Genomic DNA, 18,251 nt, shown 5'->3' on the forward strand with positions numbered 1-18,251 from the left:
TTCCACAGTACCACACAAAGCGTCCGATCTACTGTTCCTGTAACAGAAAAGTCCACAAACCACAAAAAATGGTTCAGACCAGATATCAAGTCCATCTGAGTGGGGAAAACCTTACTTATATTAAATTGTATTGCAAGGCGTTTGAATCTGCGTACAAAACGTGTGTTTCTGAAATGAAAAAATGGTGTTCAAGTATGCACATATAATAATGACAAGCAAAAAAAAAGTGAGTTTGTGCTCAAATCAATATACATTTCTGTATCATTTTATTAGGAGATATTTTTGTTACCATAAAAGTTCAGTGATGCATTCTAGTAATCTGAATTTTAGGCCTTAAATATTATTGATTAAATTTTGACGGGTCTTAAAAATTGAATGTTACTGTTGCTTTTAAATGTGTTTTTGTTAATATCTGTATTGATCATCCTGAAACAACTATAAACAAATGACACCAACATAGAATGAATAACAATATCAATGACTTTCAAGTGTTGAAAAGAGGCAGATTTTGCTCAAATTAGATTAATTAAAATAAATTAATAAGATTAATTAACATACTTATACTTAATTTTTGCTACTATGAACATAAGATAGGTCCTAAATTGCGTTCACAGTGGTCTTAAATTTGATTTGTTTGAATCTGCAGAATCCTGATTTTAGTAAAAAGCTTCTGGTGGTGAGCTGTACATAATACAGTCTCTGATGTTTTAATCAAAAATGACAAACACCTTAAAATGAACAACAAATTCACAAATAATAGCACATAATGAAGGATTTATATTTTTCAAACGTACTTGATTCTTTAAGCAGACATATTTACATGTTTCATATGCACAAACTGACAGTGTCAACGAGGGAGAAACAGTCCTTACTAAAACAAAGATTCCCAATTCATTAAAGATTACATCTTTCCCTCGGCAACAAAACAACACAGCTCTGAAAAGTATAATATAAATATAAATAAATTAGAAGAGTAACAATAACTGCTTTGTCTGACAGAGTGGAATGACCAGCTCCTACAAAGTGACCCACCAGAAAAGCACAAAGAGCATAAAAGTGCAAAACCTGTCACCAGAACATTCTTTTTTAACAATAAACAAAGAGACTCACAATTTGTATGCGAGCCAAATACAGCAAACCATCTCACAGTATCTGTTAGATGTGCTTTTTCCCATTTTCCTGTACATGCTTTGCCTGCTCCTCCATCTTCTTATCATTTTCAGCTTTGAAAAGTGCTTGGATATCAAGCATGGATTTCCAAAGGTTCTGACCAAACCGTTGTGAGTCCTGCAGATCACACAGAAAGAGAGAGAAACAAAAATAGTGCTGAATATTTAAAGATTGCATAAACCAGTGGTTCCCAACTTTTTTCTTCAGGGGACCCCTTTTCCAGCATTGAATAAACTGACCACCTCTGACTAAGCAATATATTTTATAGATATTTCATATTATATTTAATGTATAACAAAGACTATTGGTCATTCTTTTATTTGGTTGTTTTGACTGTGTACTTTTCTAATGCAGGACAAGCCTGATTAGCCAAGACTAAAGGCTTGTGTTCAGGTGTTCACTGTGGCCTTATCCTAATCTTTAATTTGTGTTAAATAATAATAAAAATTTTAGAAAAAAACAATTTCATTAAGTTTTTTACAGTAATGAATAAAATGCTGAAATATAGGCCTACTTTGGACCTGTCAAAATCAAGAAGGCCTCGTGATGAGAGATGCACCGATTCCAATTTTCATGGCTGATTCTGATTTCCAATTTTTTAATGGCCTGACAGCCAATACCCATTTTGGCCAATTCCAATTTTCAGCCTTTCTAAGAACTTTAATTGACAGCATTCACACATTCATTTTTTCCACAACTTTTCTTGTTCATAATAAAAAACTGAATTTTCATTAAATACTATTTCACATATTCTCCAAAAGTCCTCCAGGTTACAGCCAGGCCTTATTATATTATTATATTAAGATTATGTGCTTGAGGGAACATGATCTTGCAAGATCTCATGGCTCAACTTGTGGGATTTCAAGTGATCTCATGTGGACAGATGTAAACAAACCGGAGACTGATGCGACGTGACCGTTTGCTGTAGTATAACTTTGCAGTGGGAAAAACAGAATGAAAAGTTAAACAAGTTTGGATAAGAAAATGTTAAAGAGTGCATCAACACAGGTTGTTTATTCTTCAGTCAGAACAGGAGGTGAGATTTTAACTGTCAGTGTGTGAACAGCAGTCTGCTACTGGCTACTGCTACTTAGTCTGAAGAGCTAGAGAGGTTACGGCTGTTCTGCAACATCACCAGCTGCTCAGCTGTAGCGTCTCCTTGTAAACTGTCTGTCTTCTCTTTAGCCTGTTCTTGGAATCTGTCACTAACACTGACTTCATGCCAGCATGTGTCTGAGTGTGTGTGGCTGTGATCAGTGCTTTTGTAGGTTTTACGTTAGGTCAGCGTGTGCTGAACGCACGACATGACCATTGTGCAGAGCATGTGTGTGAATATGACCGGCACAGAATCGGATATGTGACGTTGACCGGGCAGTCGCTGTTCAGGGCCGGTCACGCTGGTTCCGGTCTCTGGCCGGTCAGTGCATTCCTACTCATGACTCCCCATGAAGCTTGACCCCTTAGTGGGGTCAGGAGCCCCACGTTGGGAACCAGTGGAATTAACAGTCTATGGCTGGATCTATAAATATGCACTGCTCTCATTGCGTGCTCTTACTGTCGTAGGGCAGGAGAACTTGCTGGAGATGTGGAATGTGATGAGGTTTACCCCAACAATTATGTAAGAGACACCATAACCATCATCAGCCACCTGATGGGAGGAGATAAGACATGCTGTTATATTACTGTAAAAAACTGGCCCAGAATGACAGGGTGAAACATCATGGCTGTGTAAAACAGTTTAACTCACAGGGCCAAATCCACCACCAGCACCCACATATCTGGGGAACTTGTTGATGTCAACTAAATTGAGCTGCTGCTGTGGAGTCTGGCTGGTTGACAGTTTCCAGGGCTCTAAAAGCACCTAGAGACAAACACATTGAATGTTGTATAGAAAACAGCAAAGAAGAGAAGAGAAAGATTATGATAGGTAGGTTATAAGGGAAAAAAAGATAAATGATTATAGTTCTAACCTTCTTAAGAAATGGCACGTCAACACCGAGGTATTTGGACACGATGTAGAGACAGAAGAGGTGACGGTCGATACCAGAACCAGTCATGGCCAGACGATACATGTTTTGATGCTTATCTGCAGCCCTCCGAAACAAGGTGAGTCTCTGGGCATTCTGATCACAATAACAAACAGCACAAAAGAGTAGCATCCAGGCATACACATCTAACATTAATATTACATCAAAATGACCTTATTTCCGTATAAATAGTTATTTGGCTAGGATTAACATAATTAATTGCTATTCAATGAACTAATTATTAGATAAATGATTCTGAAGCTTATTTTCAGTTGGTTATTTGGAAAAATGGTTGTCATTAATGTTTTCACAGAATTAATTACATTCAGTTAATTAATATGATAAATTGATATTTTATATTGATGAATGTATAACTGTTAAATCTGAACTTACTAATGTTAAGGTTTTTTTCATGAAAGTCAGGACAAAGCATTTTGGCTTTGCTGTAATGTTACTTATGTCCCTCTGTTTCTGAACATATGAATATTATATTCCATTTATGCTGTATTTTGTCAACAGAACCCTGAACAGCGTTAAGCCAAGTGTCATGTTAACCCTGCCAGATCGTTGGGGAGTTCAGAGTCCAGGGCACTGACGTGCAGAGACACATGATCTCTAGGTCCTGGTGACCAAGTCCTAAGCAGCACAATGTGACCTTTCACAGCTTGCCCTCTCAAAAGGTGACCTTTTACACTTACAGGAAGTGTGTACATACAGCTCATGTAACTGAAAACAAACAATTTGGACACAAGATGTGTCCAAAGTCTAATTACCCTGCAGAGGTAAAGGGTTTTAATGCCTTCAACCCCACTGGACCCACCAATGAATCCACTATTAATCATTGTTCAAACTTACAGAACTTAGTATAAGTTTGGTTTGTGTTGTCTTTCCCTGAAGTGTTTCTTTATTTTAAAGATTATTTTTGAGCATTTTTGACAGATATGACAGGAAAGGGGGTAGAGAGAGAGAGAGAGAGAGAAAGAGAGAGGATGACATGTAGCATATGGGGCACAGGTTGGTGTCAAATTAGCAGCCACTGTAGAGGACTGATTGCCTCAGTGCATGGGTTGCACGCTCTACCAACTGAGCTACAGGGGTGCCCCACATTTTAAGTCTTACTGTGTGTTTGTGAATTCTGCTTACCGTTGCACCAGCATCCTCCATGGCTCTGACAAACGCAACAGCCTCAGAAGTGCAGGGGCGTACCGTCTCTGTCCGTCCGTCTCTGAACATACGAGTCATTGATGACTCGTATGTCAGACAGAACACTCCCTGATCCTGTAGAGCAGATGAATTGATGGATTGATGGCAGATGATACAGTTCAACATTCAAAAGACAACGTAATAAGGTAATAATGTCAGTAATGTAATTCCAGAGACAGGACAGTGGATGGTAATCTCCCTACCCTGAACTGTGCCAGCTGCAGGGCCATCTGAATGAAGGCATCAGGGCTGGTTCTACACTTCTTGATCAAGCCTTTCCCAAACAAATTAAACAGACAGCAATTGAAGTCCACGTCGTCTGCCAACTGCTTCGCTGATAGGTACGAAGTCTCAATGGTCTCTTGACACTTAGAGAGAGGAAAACAGAAAGATATCCTGATTAGTTTTGTGCTGGAAAGACAGATAAAATACCCCCAACCCTTTGTTTTTATTACTCTTTAGGTATAAAATATTGTCTTTGTTGCAAAAATGGCAAGCTACATTATAATAACATAAAGTAATGGATTTACAACCAGAATATAATTCAGATGAAGCACTTTCAAGAACCAAGTCAGCAGCCATTTTGACATAGTAGGGTAAACACAGGTGTTACTGATAATATAATTAAGGTTCAGTTGCATTCAGGTCAGACAGCGCCAGGGTGCTGCTGTTGTGCTTGTTGGCTCACAGGAAAGGCTCTGCTTCACTAAATGGAACAGGACCTTGATTATTATCATTTTTAACATCTGTGTTTACCCTACTGTTTCACAGTAATATGGCTGCAGTGAACAAGGTCTATTGGCGAGATACGCCTGAGCTGCTCAGTATGACTTCAGCTATCTTGGTTGCAAGAAATTTGTGTTGCACTAACAACAGCTGGCCAGCTGGTGGCAGTACGTGGATGAGGTACTAGTGTCCACTGTGCTGGCAGCTGTGCAACTACACAATCCAAACCCATGCATGAATAAGAAAACTGTTTTTGATCAGCTGTCCACTGTCGTGAACACTGTGCGTGAAAAGTTCAAATGCATATGTCAATTCTGCCACTAGAAGTCTCTCACAATAAAAGAATAACAAAAAATATAGTGTGATGACTTTGTGAAGTAGTGTGGGATCATTGGAGTTGTTATTGTTAAACAACCAACATAGCAGATCATAGAAATCATGTTAATGGACAAGATAACATTAAAGATTTATTCACATTATGGTTAGTCATGCTTGCCGACCTTCTTCCTCACTCTCTGATGTATCCAATGTGTTTCTAGAAGTTGCAGCAACTACCAATTATAACAACAACTAGCAAGACATGCACAGTTACTGTAACTAAATTACAGATTTTTCTGGGTTTGAACATTGCCGGAAACATTTGGAATAATGTATGCACACAACTCAACAAAATACAGTATATAACATGTCTAGCATTGTTAAGATATTTTAATGCAAAAATGTTACATATTATGGACTTAAATACCAGTCAGTTAGGTGAATGGCAATAAAAGATGTGAGGCTCTACTGTTTCCAATGTACCTCCTTTGGAATCTGCCACTGTAGTCGAGTGGGAGGAGGAAGGCCTCTGTTCACATCCCCTTTACAGTGCCCCTCCTCTGTGTAGCCAAGATGGAAGCAGTCTGTTGCGAGGACATACTACAAAGGAAAAGCATGACAGCTGAAGATATCCGCAAACTTTGAGTCATTGTTTTGAAATACAATATATCAGCACACATTTTATACCTCCCACATATGTCCTACAATTGGTGCGTCAGCCCAAGAATGTTCAGTATTTATACCCATTTTACCATTTGGATAAGAGATCAACGTGAAAGACTTGTCAAACCACCTATGAAAAAGAAAGAACAAGATTTTTTTATGGCAAACAAACCACTAAAAGGCCAACCAGTCAATATTAGAGACCTTCCCTTGACTTCTCTGCCTACCTGTCATAACATTTTCCATGAAGCAGGGATTTCGCGTAACTGTCAAGTGAGCCAGTCCTTGCAGGGTCATAACACTGCGGCTCGTCATCTAGTGTCAGGAAGAAGGCAGCTGACTCAATGGCATCCAGGGACACTTTGTTTACTCCTTGGCCGAAATATTTAATCCGGGCCCGAGCCCATGGAACTCTAGAAGAGGGGATGTCAGAGTGGGACAATTTATCATCTTTTTTTTTCACGTGTATGCTTGTCCTGCGCATGTGTGGTTATATACCTGTTTCCTGCAGTCAGGGCAGCTAATTTGAGTTCTCCTGACTGAGGTTCTGATGTGTCATTGAGGATCCTTTGAAACTGTGTCTCAAGTTCACTGGGCAAGAGGTGGCGCCCTCCAGTGTACAGCCACACTTGGAAGAAACGACCCTTGTGGTAGACAACCAGGTGCTTACGGTCAGTAAGGTGCTGCACAATATCTGCAGGGAACCAGGATGGGTGATGAATCCTCCATATACCTTTAGTACAGTTGTTTGAGGGTAAATCAGCACTGGTACACACTTGTGTCTATTAGTTATGTCAAAGCAGGTATTTCACTTTAAACAGCTGATGGACAACTTGCTGTGACCTCCAGCATTCAACCAAGGACAGCAGGAGATATCTGCTCTGAGTGTCTGAGTGATGATTTACCCTTTAAACTGTGCAGATCAAAGAAGTTGCTTACCTGTTTCAATCCCAGGGATGCGAGTGGTGTTAAACATCCTCTCCATCTGAGTGGAACACATAGGAACAGTCCCCAAAGCCCTCAGCTTAGAAGAAGAAAGAAAATTAAGTCATCACTAAGTTTAACCAAGCTGGGAATGAAAATGTTCAACTTAGTGTTTCCTTAATCTCTGATGAAATATCATGGTCATTTATGATTTAGCGCAGTAAATATAGAATAATACATATTTCTCCTTTAAATACATAAAAGAATAAAGTACATATGATTGTACAGTGAGTAGCTTACTACCTAATTGGGTGGTCAGGGTTTGAGAAGAGTGGTAGTAAAGTCATGGTGAGCATTACCGGAGCATGTTCACCACGTTCCAGTTTTCGTCTGTACTGCAGCATGGCATGGACCACATTCCCTGCCCGTGCAGCCTGTCGATGTGTTGGAGTCACGTACAGGAGGTCCTTTGTGTAAATACATTCGCAACAAACAAAGCAGACAAGTCAACACAGACAGAGTCAAAAATCACAAAACTGTGAGAATCTTTGTTTAAGAAAAAATATCTGTTTTATGTACTCCTTGCCACCTTTAACTGTGTATTTTCTGTAGTACTATAATAAAAAAAGAGTATTACTAATGCACTCCACTGGTATAACAAACTAACTTACCATTGTATAGAAGTTACTGTTGACCATGATAGGACTCCTGCCCCTGAGGTAGATGTACTCCTCCCACCAATCACTTACCTAGAGAAGATAACACATTATTGTTTTTTAACATTATGATTCAGATGAATGTGAGCTCCAATGCTGTATCACATGTAACACACACTAACACACTACTCACATAATTTGTTGCCCACCAGGATTTTAGGATTAGGTATCTCTGCAGCTGGGCTGCTTTGGAGTCTTTAAAATCATTTGCCAAAATCTCCATTTGGTTGTACTGTTCACTGTCCAGCAGAGGATGGACTGACTCTAGGTACTGTGGGAAAAAAAAAACAAAAAAAAAACATGATATGAGTTGTCAGGACAGCAGAGCAGCTGAAATACACAAACTGAAAACCCAAGGGACATCCAGTTCATGTAGTTAAGGAGACATGACTACATTTGACTGTACAGCTGTTTCTTTGACAGGGTGCAGGAAGGCAGCTGGAACAGTAGATGGTGATACAGTCAAACTACATCAGTATGGTTTAACAAGTTATTTTTCATTGTATGCTTCATTGTATGGGTGTAGCTGATGTAATAGATTGGTATGAATACATGTGTAAAAGTTAGAAATGGTAGCATGGCACATTAATGCACCAAACTGTATAGCTCTTTCATTTAAATATCATGTTGCACACATTTTATCATATATTTCAGTATTTCATTTCAGTACTTACTTTTAAAAATCTTTCTTAATGTTTTTCTCCATACTATTTTTATTGTTATGCACCAAAACATCAAGGCAAAGTCCTCGTATGTGTTAGCCTACTTAGCAATAAACCTGATTCTGATTTAGATATCATGTTATCCTTCATTACATTTAAATATAGTTTTGGTAGGCAGGGGTGGGCAATGCAAACTTTTTTAAATTCTATATGATATATGATGATGATGCTTTTTGAAAATCACATGACACATACCAGTCATTAATAACAAATTCATCACAAAAGCAAATATGAGTACAATAAATAACAATGTTTGGGCTAATAAGTGTAAAATTAGTCTAGTTTACAGAAATACCATGATGAAAATTATAATGAAAATAATTATCTCCTTGTTTTTGTTCAGCCTCCTCGACTTTCAGGGTGCTTTGTTTTTAAAATGTATGCAGAAGTTACTAATTTTGCTACAGTGAGGCACTCTCTGCTCACATCTTGCAATATGTTTTATCTACAGGAGAAAAATAGCACCGCAGCATTTACATTTTATCTCTGTTATTCTCAATGGATGTCTTAAATTCTCACAAGTCTGATGTGGAAGTGTGTGTCTGTCTGCGCCTGTGTGCTCCGTTTCTACAGTCATGTGACATGAGCCAGTTAAATATGTCGGGGCACAAACATTACACAAAAGTACTGAAATCTTTGGAAGTGATGCAGCGGCCTTTGTTTTGTATTTAAATAATTATTAATTAAATAATTATTATCAATATTTTTTAAAGGAATTGTTCCACCAATCCCTAGGTTCTGGGAGTGTGGTAAACTTTCATACATTCAGACAATATTTGACTACTATCTACCAATTTAGAGCGATAGTTCACCCAAAAATTAAATTTCACTCAATATTTGTCTAACAACAAACTAACTTGTAAAAGTGCACATGAGTGTAAATATGAAAACCCAACAAAAAGTTAAAAATACATTTAGTGTGTTTCTGTGTCATTCATTTCAGGAAACTATTTGTCTTCATTCACTTGTGTGTTTGTGGTCATAGAAGGTCAGTTCTGTGTAACTACTCACCCTGTGAATTGTATCATCCACACTGGGCACAGGGAGCCGGGGTAAGGAGGCCTGGAAACTATAGAGCAGTGGTCTGCGGCCAGAGAACATCTTCACCAGGCTCTGGTGACAAACAAACAACATCATACACATACACTATCCAGGTAAGACCTTCATAACAGATTCTAACAAGAATCAGCCGTTCTCACAAAGATTAAATACAGCTAGACAGTTTCATGGCACATAATTCCACTGATGCTTTGAACACAGAATTAGTGAAACACAAAAACACAAACATACCAGCCACACTTTTGTTGATGTGCTCATTTTTCCATGAGATTCAAAGATCCATCCGTGGTAGGAGAGCAGAGCTTTGAGAGTGTATCTCAGCAGGTAGATGAGGAACAGCCATAGTCCAGTGGCAAACAGGATGGCACTCAGCACTGCTCGGGTCTGCACTGACATATAGTCTCTGCTCAGAAAAGACACAACACTGCCTTTATCAACAATAGGGTAAAATATTAAATCAAACAGCAAAGTGCAGAATTACTTTGCTTTTAGATGGCTGACTTACTGCATAGCACATCTAACCTAAGTGTACAGTGGAAAACCTCAAACTGAAGCACAACAAGGGAAGATATAACAGTGGTTTCTGACCTGTGTGGCAGGTTTTCCTTGATTGCATCTATCATTCCTAGAGAGGGGTCTACACGGACATACAAGGAGCTCATCATGGCAATCACGACTATCAGCCAACTGGACGGACTGGCAGGATAAACTCCAGCCAATACACCATTCTGTGAATGAAAAGCATCAGGATTCAACATCAACACAATATTCATCATTTATGTTCTGTTCAGGCAATGTGAAAGAAAATACACAGCTACTGAAAATAGGTCTTAAGTCCTCAGTTTGAAAGCTTGCTGGTAATCTTACTGAGTAACTACAAACTTCTGAACACTGATGACCAAAGCTGGATCTGAAGTGTCGGCTATTGTACCTTGAATTGAATGGCTCGCTTCTTCCATGCTGTCACTCCCGACAGGTAGATGTTTTTGATGACCTCTTGACTCAGTTTAAGGTCCACACCATCTGGGCGCACGGTAAACTGGAAGCCCACCGCCTGATGGGCCTCAGCCATCTTTGAAGAGTACTGAAATGGGAAGTTAAACGGAAGTCAACACGTTTCTGACAGGAATTAAGGATTATACTACTACTACTACTACTACTACTACTACTACTACTACTACTAATAATAATAATAATAATAATAATAATGATGGAAGATGTGGATCCTGATAAAAAAAAATACTGGAAACTGTTTTACAATTTTAAAATATTTAAAGTCTTCTGTGCTTTTGCGTCAGCTTTGGATGCTACCTTATCTTATCTTTGTTCTCCCAAGAGCTCAATGTCCATCTTCCATATCTTCCAATACTTAAAAAAAAAAAAAAACAGATAACACACTCATTCTCCTATCAATTCCCCATGGAAAAAAGTCTGCTGCAATGACCCAAATTTCCACTAAGTTATGCACAGTTTTAGAACACTTTTGTATGTTATATTAGATATTATGCTAATAAGTAAGAACAATCAAAGGTCTATTGGTCTTTCAGTCTTATTTTTATTTTATGAATTATAATGTTTTTATGAATGGCAAGAAAAACTGGTAGGCTTTCACATATTTGACTTAGAGTTGGGAGACTATTTGAAGGAAAGCTGCTGTTTGACTGTAGTGTTCAGTCATAATGTGATGTGATGTGTGTGATGTGGTAGGCCCCCCATATGGGATTTACAGATGTCAGAATGAAAAATAAAAAACACTGTATAGATTGTAAAGTTGAAAGAGTTTAGTCATTGTCTTTTAAATGCAATTTGCATTTGTGAAATTCTAAACCAAAATATTTGGAGTTCACAAATCAGTCTATGTAATAGGCAGGGTGACAGAGCTAGGATTTCTTTTTCCATGTCATATGACTGAACAGTCACTAAGTGGGTAAAAGTTCAATGGCCAGATATAGCAGAGTGCCGGCTGAGCATGTGCACAGACTTCAGATGGGCATGAAAATATAAACACAGAGTACAACCAGAAGATGAATGCCAAACTCTTTTCCTATTACAGAACACTGTGGAAATCTTTTAGACAAGATGAAGATCAGGATTCATCTTTACTTAGCAAGGGAATATAGAGGCAAAATGTAATAGCACTTGACCGTGACATTGAACTTCCTCATCATGATTTTCAGCTGACTTTTCCCACCTAGATGGCTTACCACAATGAAAACACTCTATAACAGTTCAATAATTTTGCATTTTCACCCTAGCCAGTTACTGTACTCTTACGCAATTAAAATAGTAAACTTACTGCACAACTCTTAACCTCTGCAGCTACAGTAACACAACTACATGCAGAACTGAATAAGAGAGACAAATAAAAGTCAGACATACTTTACCTTTAGTCAGAGCAGAATATCAGAGAGTCAGTATAATCCACTCTGGCAGAGCAAAGCTGTAACTTTGGTTCGTGTCAGTGTGGCAGTGAAATTCCTCTGTACTCAGGCTTGTGTGCTCTGTGTGACTCCAGTGCCCTTGATGTGGCTTTCCTCAGGTAGTGAGATCAGAGCTGTCGTCTCCTGTGCTCTCTAACCCTCCCTCCCTCCCTCTCTTTCCCTTCCCCAACACCACTCTCTCCCTCTCCCTCTCTCACCCGTGACATGCTTTTTTTTTTTGTAACAAGACACCAAACATAGACAGAGCTGAACCCATGTGCCTTCAGGACTCTGCTATGTAATTGAATCTGCTGCAGTGCTGTCTTAGGATGTTACTGAGAGCAAAGTGACATTTCCTTTTCATCTGCAAGCAGCATTCAACTGTGATAATAAGCATATAATAGTGTGATAAGAACAACATACAACTCTCAGATTATCAGAAGATTAAAGCGTCAGTCATGACTTTACCTCGATTGCAGGCTTAGAAAATGGGACCTAATGGTGTTTATCATAACAAAATAAGTTGTCTCAATTGTGTGACCTTTTTGGACACACAGAGGTCATATCATCACAACATTCAAATCCAACAATAATGCAAGTAAGAAAGGAAATGTCTTTAATGTAAACAATAAGAAAATAAACAAAGGCAGGCATCATACTCCAGTCTTGGGTCTAGGTCTCACATTTCAGGATATCCTACATAAATCATTACTTGTAAATACTCTTTATTAAAGGGATAGTTCAGATTATTTGATGTATTTAGCGATTGTCAGTGTGCTACCTACAGTAGATGGCGGTTGGCACGCCCCAAGTTTGAGGAAGCAGAGAGGAGTACCAGTGTACAAAGTTGGGCAATGTACTGCTGTGGACAGGGTCAGCAGAAAAACTTTTCAGCCACTGAAACAATCAATATTCGTTTGCACAACACACACTACATTCAGAATATCTTCACCACTTTACTTTGCCATCGGACAGCCTTTTCCAAAAGGAAACCACTGTCTCTCTCCAAACCAACCAAACTCCACTGGCAAAATTAATCATTTTACCCCACAGAACACAGGAGTTAGTGGTCCTCCACTGCCTTGATCTGTTAGTTTGTTTGTGTTATGGTGTGACTTCTGTGAATCCAAACTAACCCTTTGAGAAACCAAAGTCACACCATAACACAAACAAACTAACAGATAACAGTGGTTTCCAGTCAGAAAAGGCTCTCTGATTGCAAAGTAAAGTGGTGAAAATATTCTAAACATAGTATACTCTTAAAATGATATCAATTTTTTCAGATGATCCTGTCTTAAGTAAAACAGATTTTGCTGCTGACCCTATCCACTGCAGTTCGTTGCTTAGCTTACTACAGCAGTATTGCTGCTTCTTCTAAAGGACTGTTTTTTTTTTAAACACAAGAGATAGTGCTAATCCACCTTGGGAGTTTTTCTCCTTATATTTGAGACTTAAACACTATTACATTCAGCCATAAAAACAAGCTCAAAATGTGGGCAGTATATAAACAGCAAAGAAACTCTAACATTAAAAGTAAAGATAAAAAATAGCTTCATAGTGGGTGGAGATTGGTTGAGGAGGAAGAGCTCTTAGGGACAGAGTTTGGAGATCCATACTTGCAACAGAGTTGTGCTCTATACTTGGCATTAGGACCTGGTCACCTACAATTGTCCCCTGTCCTGCAAATGACACTTTCTCAGCCCTGCGCACCTAAAAAGAAAAACAAAGGGTAAAACAGATTTTGACTTGAGGTAAAAAAATTAAGGCATGAATATGAAAGATGTCTTTGTACTGCAGAGAGCTATTGTGTAGTGATGTTTATCATTACATTCTCAGTCTTTTCTTGAATTCATACCTGTCCCCACCTCTGGGACTGCAGACAGAAAGAAGTCACCACATTCTCTGAGTTGTTCCCACCAATCACAAGCAGCCTGTCAGTGGCACCCAGGAAGTAAAGAGCAGGGAGGTCTGCATCTGCTCGGGTAAGGGTGGGTAGAAGTTCAGACCAGGAGTCTAATTGACAGAGAAAATACAGAATCACAATTTTTCAGACGCCCAGTTTGACATGTTAGGAAATGGTCTAAACTGTAAAAAACAAACAAACAAACAAACAAACAAACAAACAAAAAAACACATTCCTGGGGCTTTGCTCTCATGCCCTACCTTGCCTTGTGTTGTACTGCAGCAGCAGTTTCTCGCCAGTCCTCTGGATGCTCCCCAACACATAGAGACAGTGTCCAAGGCTAGTGGCAAGGGGTACATCATGGGACAAGGACATGGTGAACTGAAAGTCAGTGAGTGGCAGTGAGGAGACGAACCTAAAGCAAAGACCACATTCAGTCATTTAAACGCCAACAATTAATTGAACAACACTCTTCTTAAAGGGAAAAATATAAATTAGAAAAGAATAGGTCTGCAACTAACAATTTCACAATTTCATTTTTGGTTAATCTGCTTATTATTTTTTCAAGATTAATTGATTAACCATTCAGTATATAAAATGTAAAAATATGTGAAAAATGCAAATCACAATTTCCAAGAGCCAAAATTTACATTTTCAAACCGCTTCTTTTGTCCAACCACCAGTCCAAAACACAAAGATTCTTCATTAGCTCTCATAAATAATATGATAATATACATTCATCATTTTTGTATGCGACTATACAGTAGTGATGATGCTTAAATAAAATGCTGCGAGTCCTCAACCAATGAGAAAAGTTCACTTCTGCAAGCCCTACCCCCAAATATATTGTACTTTTGAAGAGTACTAACTGATAAGCAAGGACTTTTGGGAAGTAAATTAATGTCCTGGAACTTAATCTAGACCCTGGTCCCTGCAGTGGAAACACACTGAGTTCCTCCAAAGGTTCTTAGTCCCTCTGGAAACTTCCTGTAGTGGAAACGCACCTAAAGAAAGCAACGAATCCTCACACTGAAGAAGCTGCAACCAGAAAATTTTGCTTCTATTGGCTAATTAATCAACTAACTGTTGTTGCTCTAGAAAGGAAAAGCACACGTTCTCAGTGTCATTCCAAAAACCTACCAGCCGACAAAGAGGACACAAACCTCCATGTGTCGTCCCATGGATCATAGCGTTCTACAGCTGTATAGAGAGTCGTGTTGGAGTCTGGAGTGACCAGTGAGTCCAAGTACCAGCCTCCCACAGCGTAAATACAGCCTTCACAGGCCACTGCACTGAAGTGTCTTCTGTGCTGTGGATGCAACAGATGGTGAGTTTTCTTTAATGTAATATAAATGATGGAGGGAGACAAGACAAGAGAAGGTTTATAATGGGTAAGACAGACTGGTCATCAGTTCCATTCACAAGCTACAGTAGAAGACTGACTCACCTTGATCAGAGGAGCTGTGGCGACCCACGTATGAGTAAAGGGATTATACCTAAAGGAAGCCATCTTGAACTCCCAGCCTCTCTTCACACGCTGCCGGTAGCCTCCTATAATGTACAGGTAATTATACAGGACCACTGTAGTGTAACACCACTTATCAGCCCTGAAAGGAAGCTCTGTAACTGGATACCAGTCTGTGCTGTCCTCTAACTCTTTCAGGGTGAAGATATGTCGCGCAATTTCTGTTTCTGGGTTGTTCCAACCAACCAGATTCTCTTTCCTGAGGCTGCAGAGATGTCGGTCACCTTCCATCCTTAGGTGGAAAACTTCGTCCTTCTCTTCATCGCTCAGACACCTGAGGTATCAATCAGGTTGAGGCACGAGAAAGAAATGTGAAGCAAACTGAGTCCCTGTAGTTAATCGTGTTATACAGTACAAAATTGTCATGCCATGTAATTGACTCTTTGACCCTCTTTTGCTCTGATACTGCACTGCACTGATAACTAGTCAGGCAAGGCAACACTCCCTAACCTACTCTACCCTCCGTAGCATCCATGTTGTTTCAACCTTATGACCTAAAAGCACATGAACACACCAAAGTCAGAATAGCGACTTCCCATCTTGAAAACTGAGACTATCTGAGGAGCCATGTGAATGCACCAATGCAATATCTAAGTAGGAAGGATCAATTATACTGCTAAGCATTGCATACTTGATGACGTGAGGCATCTCCAGCAGGTTTCTGCTCAGGTAGGTGAATACTGTCATCTTCAGCTCCACACAGCAGATGTCCCGAGCCAGTCTCAGGTAGGCCAAACAGTTACCTGGGCTGAGTTCGTCTGTCAGGACTGACAAGCACTTTGAGAGGAAGGCCTCAGCCAGAAGATAGCTGCTGACCTCCAGAGTCAGAAAGGGAGGTAGCAAAGAGGTCGTAGATTGGTTTTGGGGTGAATCATAGCATTGGATTTACAAAAGATGTGGTTATATGAAGTTTGCGTACCTGGATGTGTGAGTCCAACTCCTCTCGAGGCACTTTGAACTTATTATGGAAGGAGTACTCAAGGAGATTGTAGAAGACAAAGGAGGACACATGGTCCAGGTGGATGAGGTTTTCTGAGGTCTCTCTCATTCTGGACTGGGACAAGGCTTGGAAGTACATGCTGCACTCTGACAGTTTTCTGAGGTCAACCTTAAAGGAGCAGTTCACCCAAATAAAAAAATTCAGACATTCAGACATCTACTTACCCTCATGCCAATTGATGGTTGGGTTTAGTTTTTTTCACAGGAAAACAGGTGTTGCAGAATCTGCCACTGTAGATCCTTAGGTTGGAGTCACGTTCATGTGCGTGCGCACACTGTCAGAACTGTGTGTGTGTGGTGTGTTGGTGTGCACACGGAAGTGAATGGCATGTTGGGGCTTTAGAGTACTTGGATCAATGTTTTTCCTGTTTGAAAACTGGCCACCATTCAGTCCAATTGTTCAGGAGAGTCTGAAACAGTTTTTCTGTGAAACTCCAGCAGTGTTTGACTAAACCTCACCTTCAATCGGCATGAGGGTGAGTGGATAATGACTGCATTTTATTCTTAGGTGAACTGTCCCTTTAAAAAATATTTAACCAACCAAAGTTTGTCCAGCCTCCAATTAGTTATTGATTAACAAATACAGTTTGGAGACTAGGTGCTTTGTTTTTTACTTACATGAAATGCATGTGTGCTGGTGTGGACTGTAACCATGGTTTCATCTCCATGTCCAAAGCGATAAGTTCGGACTGCCTCATTGGTTTTCCACTCCTCTGAGTCTGCTTTGCATGTATCTGTATCTGTGATACCTGGAGATGCTATCCACTTGTTGACTATTGGAAGAACTTTCCAAAGTCTTGCAAAGCCATATTTCAGCCAGAAGATTATCCACTCAAAGAGTCTGATTAAACTTTGCCTAAAAGGATTCATCTCACTGACAGATTGATGTTTGGATTTAAGTTTAGCCCACATAACAAATTCAAAGCTGTCTATGCCATATGTTGTTATTAAAACTCTAGACGTCTAAAGATGTTGTGCACCTCTTGCACAACCACTGCTCCAATCACACTTTAAGAATGGCACTGTTAGCTCTCCAAATAAGGAAAGACAAGCCCCCTGAAGAATTCCAAACAGCCACTGCAATGGAAAAATAGAGGACAGAACAGTCAGTTTAGTCCACGTACCACCGGCTCGTCTCCTTTTCCCAACTGCAGCCTTCTCAGTCACGTGCCTTTTGAGAGCACAAATAACAAAACAGCTGAGAGCAAAGATTTAAGACCACATTCCAGCAGGAACAGCATGCAAAAGAAAACAGTGCGGTGCACGACGAGGCTTCATCTGCAACTTAAACAAGAATTCCTGATACTGTCATAGATCCAATAGATTCAGAAATGTCCCTCAGTCTGTGAGCAGTGTACGTCTCTCTGGCTGGTCTATTCTTGGCACATAGAGGTGGGACAACAGTCAGCCCTCTGGGATGAAACATGGTCTCCTTCACTCTCTAGACGTCATCATGGGGAACTCAGGTTACTTAGTAGTTATATGACGGTAATATGAGTGTAACTGTTTCTCAAAATGTAAATACATTTATGTCAGACAACTGATACAAAGAAAAATGAATAAATGGATCAATTGACAGGGATTCTAACCACATAATGTTTATTAGCTTTTGATTTTTTTTTTAGTGCAAAGAGGATTAACATAATACAAAGAAGTTTTAACAGAAATACGGTAACTGTGCTGGGAAAATGATGCTTTTACAAAAAAACAGTGTGTAGTTAATGAGACACAGTTAATCTTTTAGTTAATTCTCATGAGTAAACTGATGCAGCTATGTGTAAAACAAAGACAAAAACAAAACAAAAAAACAGGCTACTAATAAAATGTCAAAACCCCACATCTCATATGCAAATAATATTTCTAACACAGATTTCCA

The 18,251-nt window shown here is 39.4% G+C and overlaps 2 protein-coding genes across 2 annotated transcripts; both read right to left on the bottom strand.

Moving 5' to 3' along the window:
* Nucleotides 1–754: 754 nt before the first annotated feature.
* Nucleotides 755–12,110, bottom strand: cpt1b (carnitine palmitoyltransferase 1B (muscle)). Its single transcript, XM_084734572.1, has 19 exons — nucleotides 11,913–12,110; nucleotides 10,460–10,612; nucleotides 10,117–10,256; nucleotides 9,760–9,931; nucleotides 9,481–9,582; nucleotides 7,881–8,018; nucleotides 7,703–7,780; nucleotides 7,391–7,498; nucleotides 7,047–7,131; nucleotides 6,606–6,801; nucleotides 6,335–6,520; nucleotides 6,132–6,237; nucleotides 5,928–6,044; nucleotides 4,604–4,768; nucleotides 4,341–4,475; nucleotides 3,141–3,293; nucleotides 2,918–3,031; nucleotides 2,726–2,818; nucleotides 755–1,287 (listed from the first exon to the last, which is right to left on the bottom strand). The coding sequence occupies exons 2-19, from the start codon at nucleotides 10,598–10,600 to the stop codon at nucleotides 1,156–1,158; spliced, it is 2,361 nt and encodes a 786-aa protein (XP_084590698.1). The 5' UTR covers nucleotides 10,601–10,612; nucleotides 11,913–12,110; the 3' UTR covers nucleotides 755–1,155.
* Nucleotides 12,111–13,379: 1,269 nt separating this feature from the next.
* On the bottom strand, nucleotides 13,380–17,277 carry LOC146316421 (kelch repeat and BTB domain-containing protein 13). The gene is made up of 8 exons (XM_084734268.1): nucleotides 16,994–17,277; nucleotides 16,296–16,484; nucleotides 16,008–16,192; nucleotides 15,299–15,650; nucleotides 15,015–15,160; nucleotides 14,112–14,266; nucleotides 13,804–13,961; nucleotides 13,380–13,658 (listed from the first exon to the last, which is right to left on the bottom strand). Exons 1-8 carry the CDS (start codon nucleotides 17,243–17,245, stop codon nucleotides 13,476–13,478), a joined length of 1,620 nt encoding a protein of 539 aa, XP_084590394.1. The 5' UTR covers nucleotides 17,246–17,277; the 3' UTR covers nucleotides 13,380–13,475.
* Between the last annotated feature and the right edge of the window lie 974 nt (nucleotides 17,278–18,251).

Source organism: Lutjanus erythropterus, chromosome 13 (genome assembly GCF_056507025.1).
Source record: "Lutjanus erythropterus isolate fLutEry1 chromosome 13, fLutEry1.hap2, whole genome shotgun sequence".
Classification (NCBI taxonomy): Eukaryota; Metazoa; Chordata; class Actinopteri; order Lutjaniformes; family Lutjanidae; genus Lutjanus; species Lutjanus erythropterus.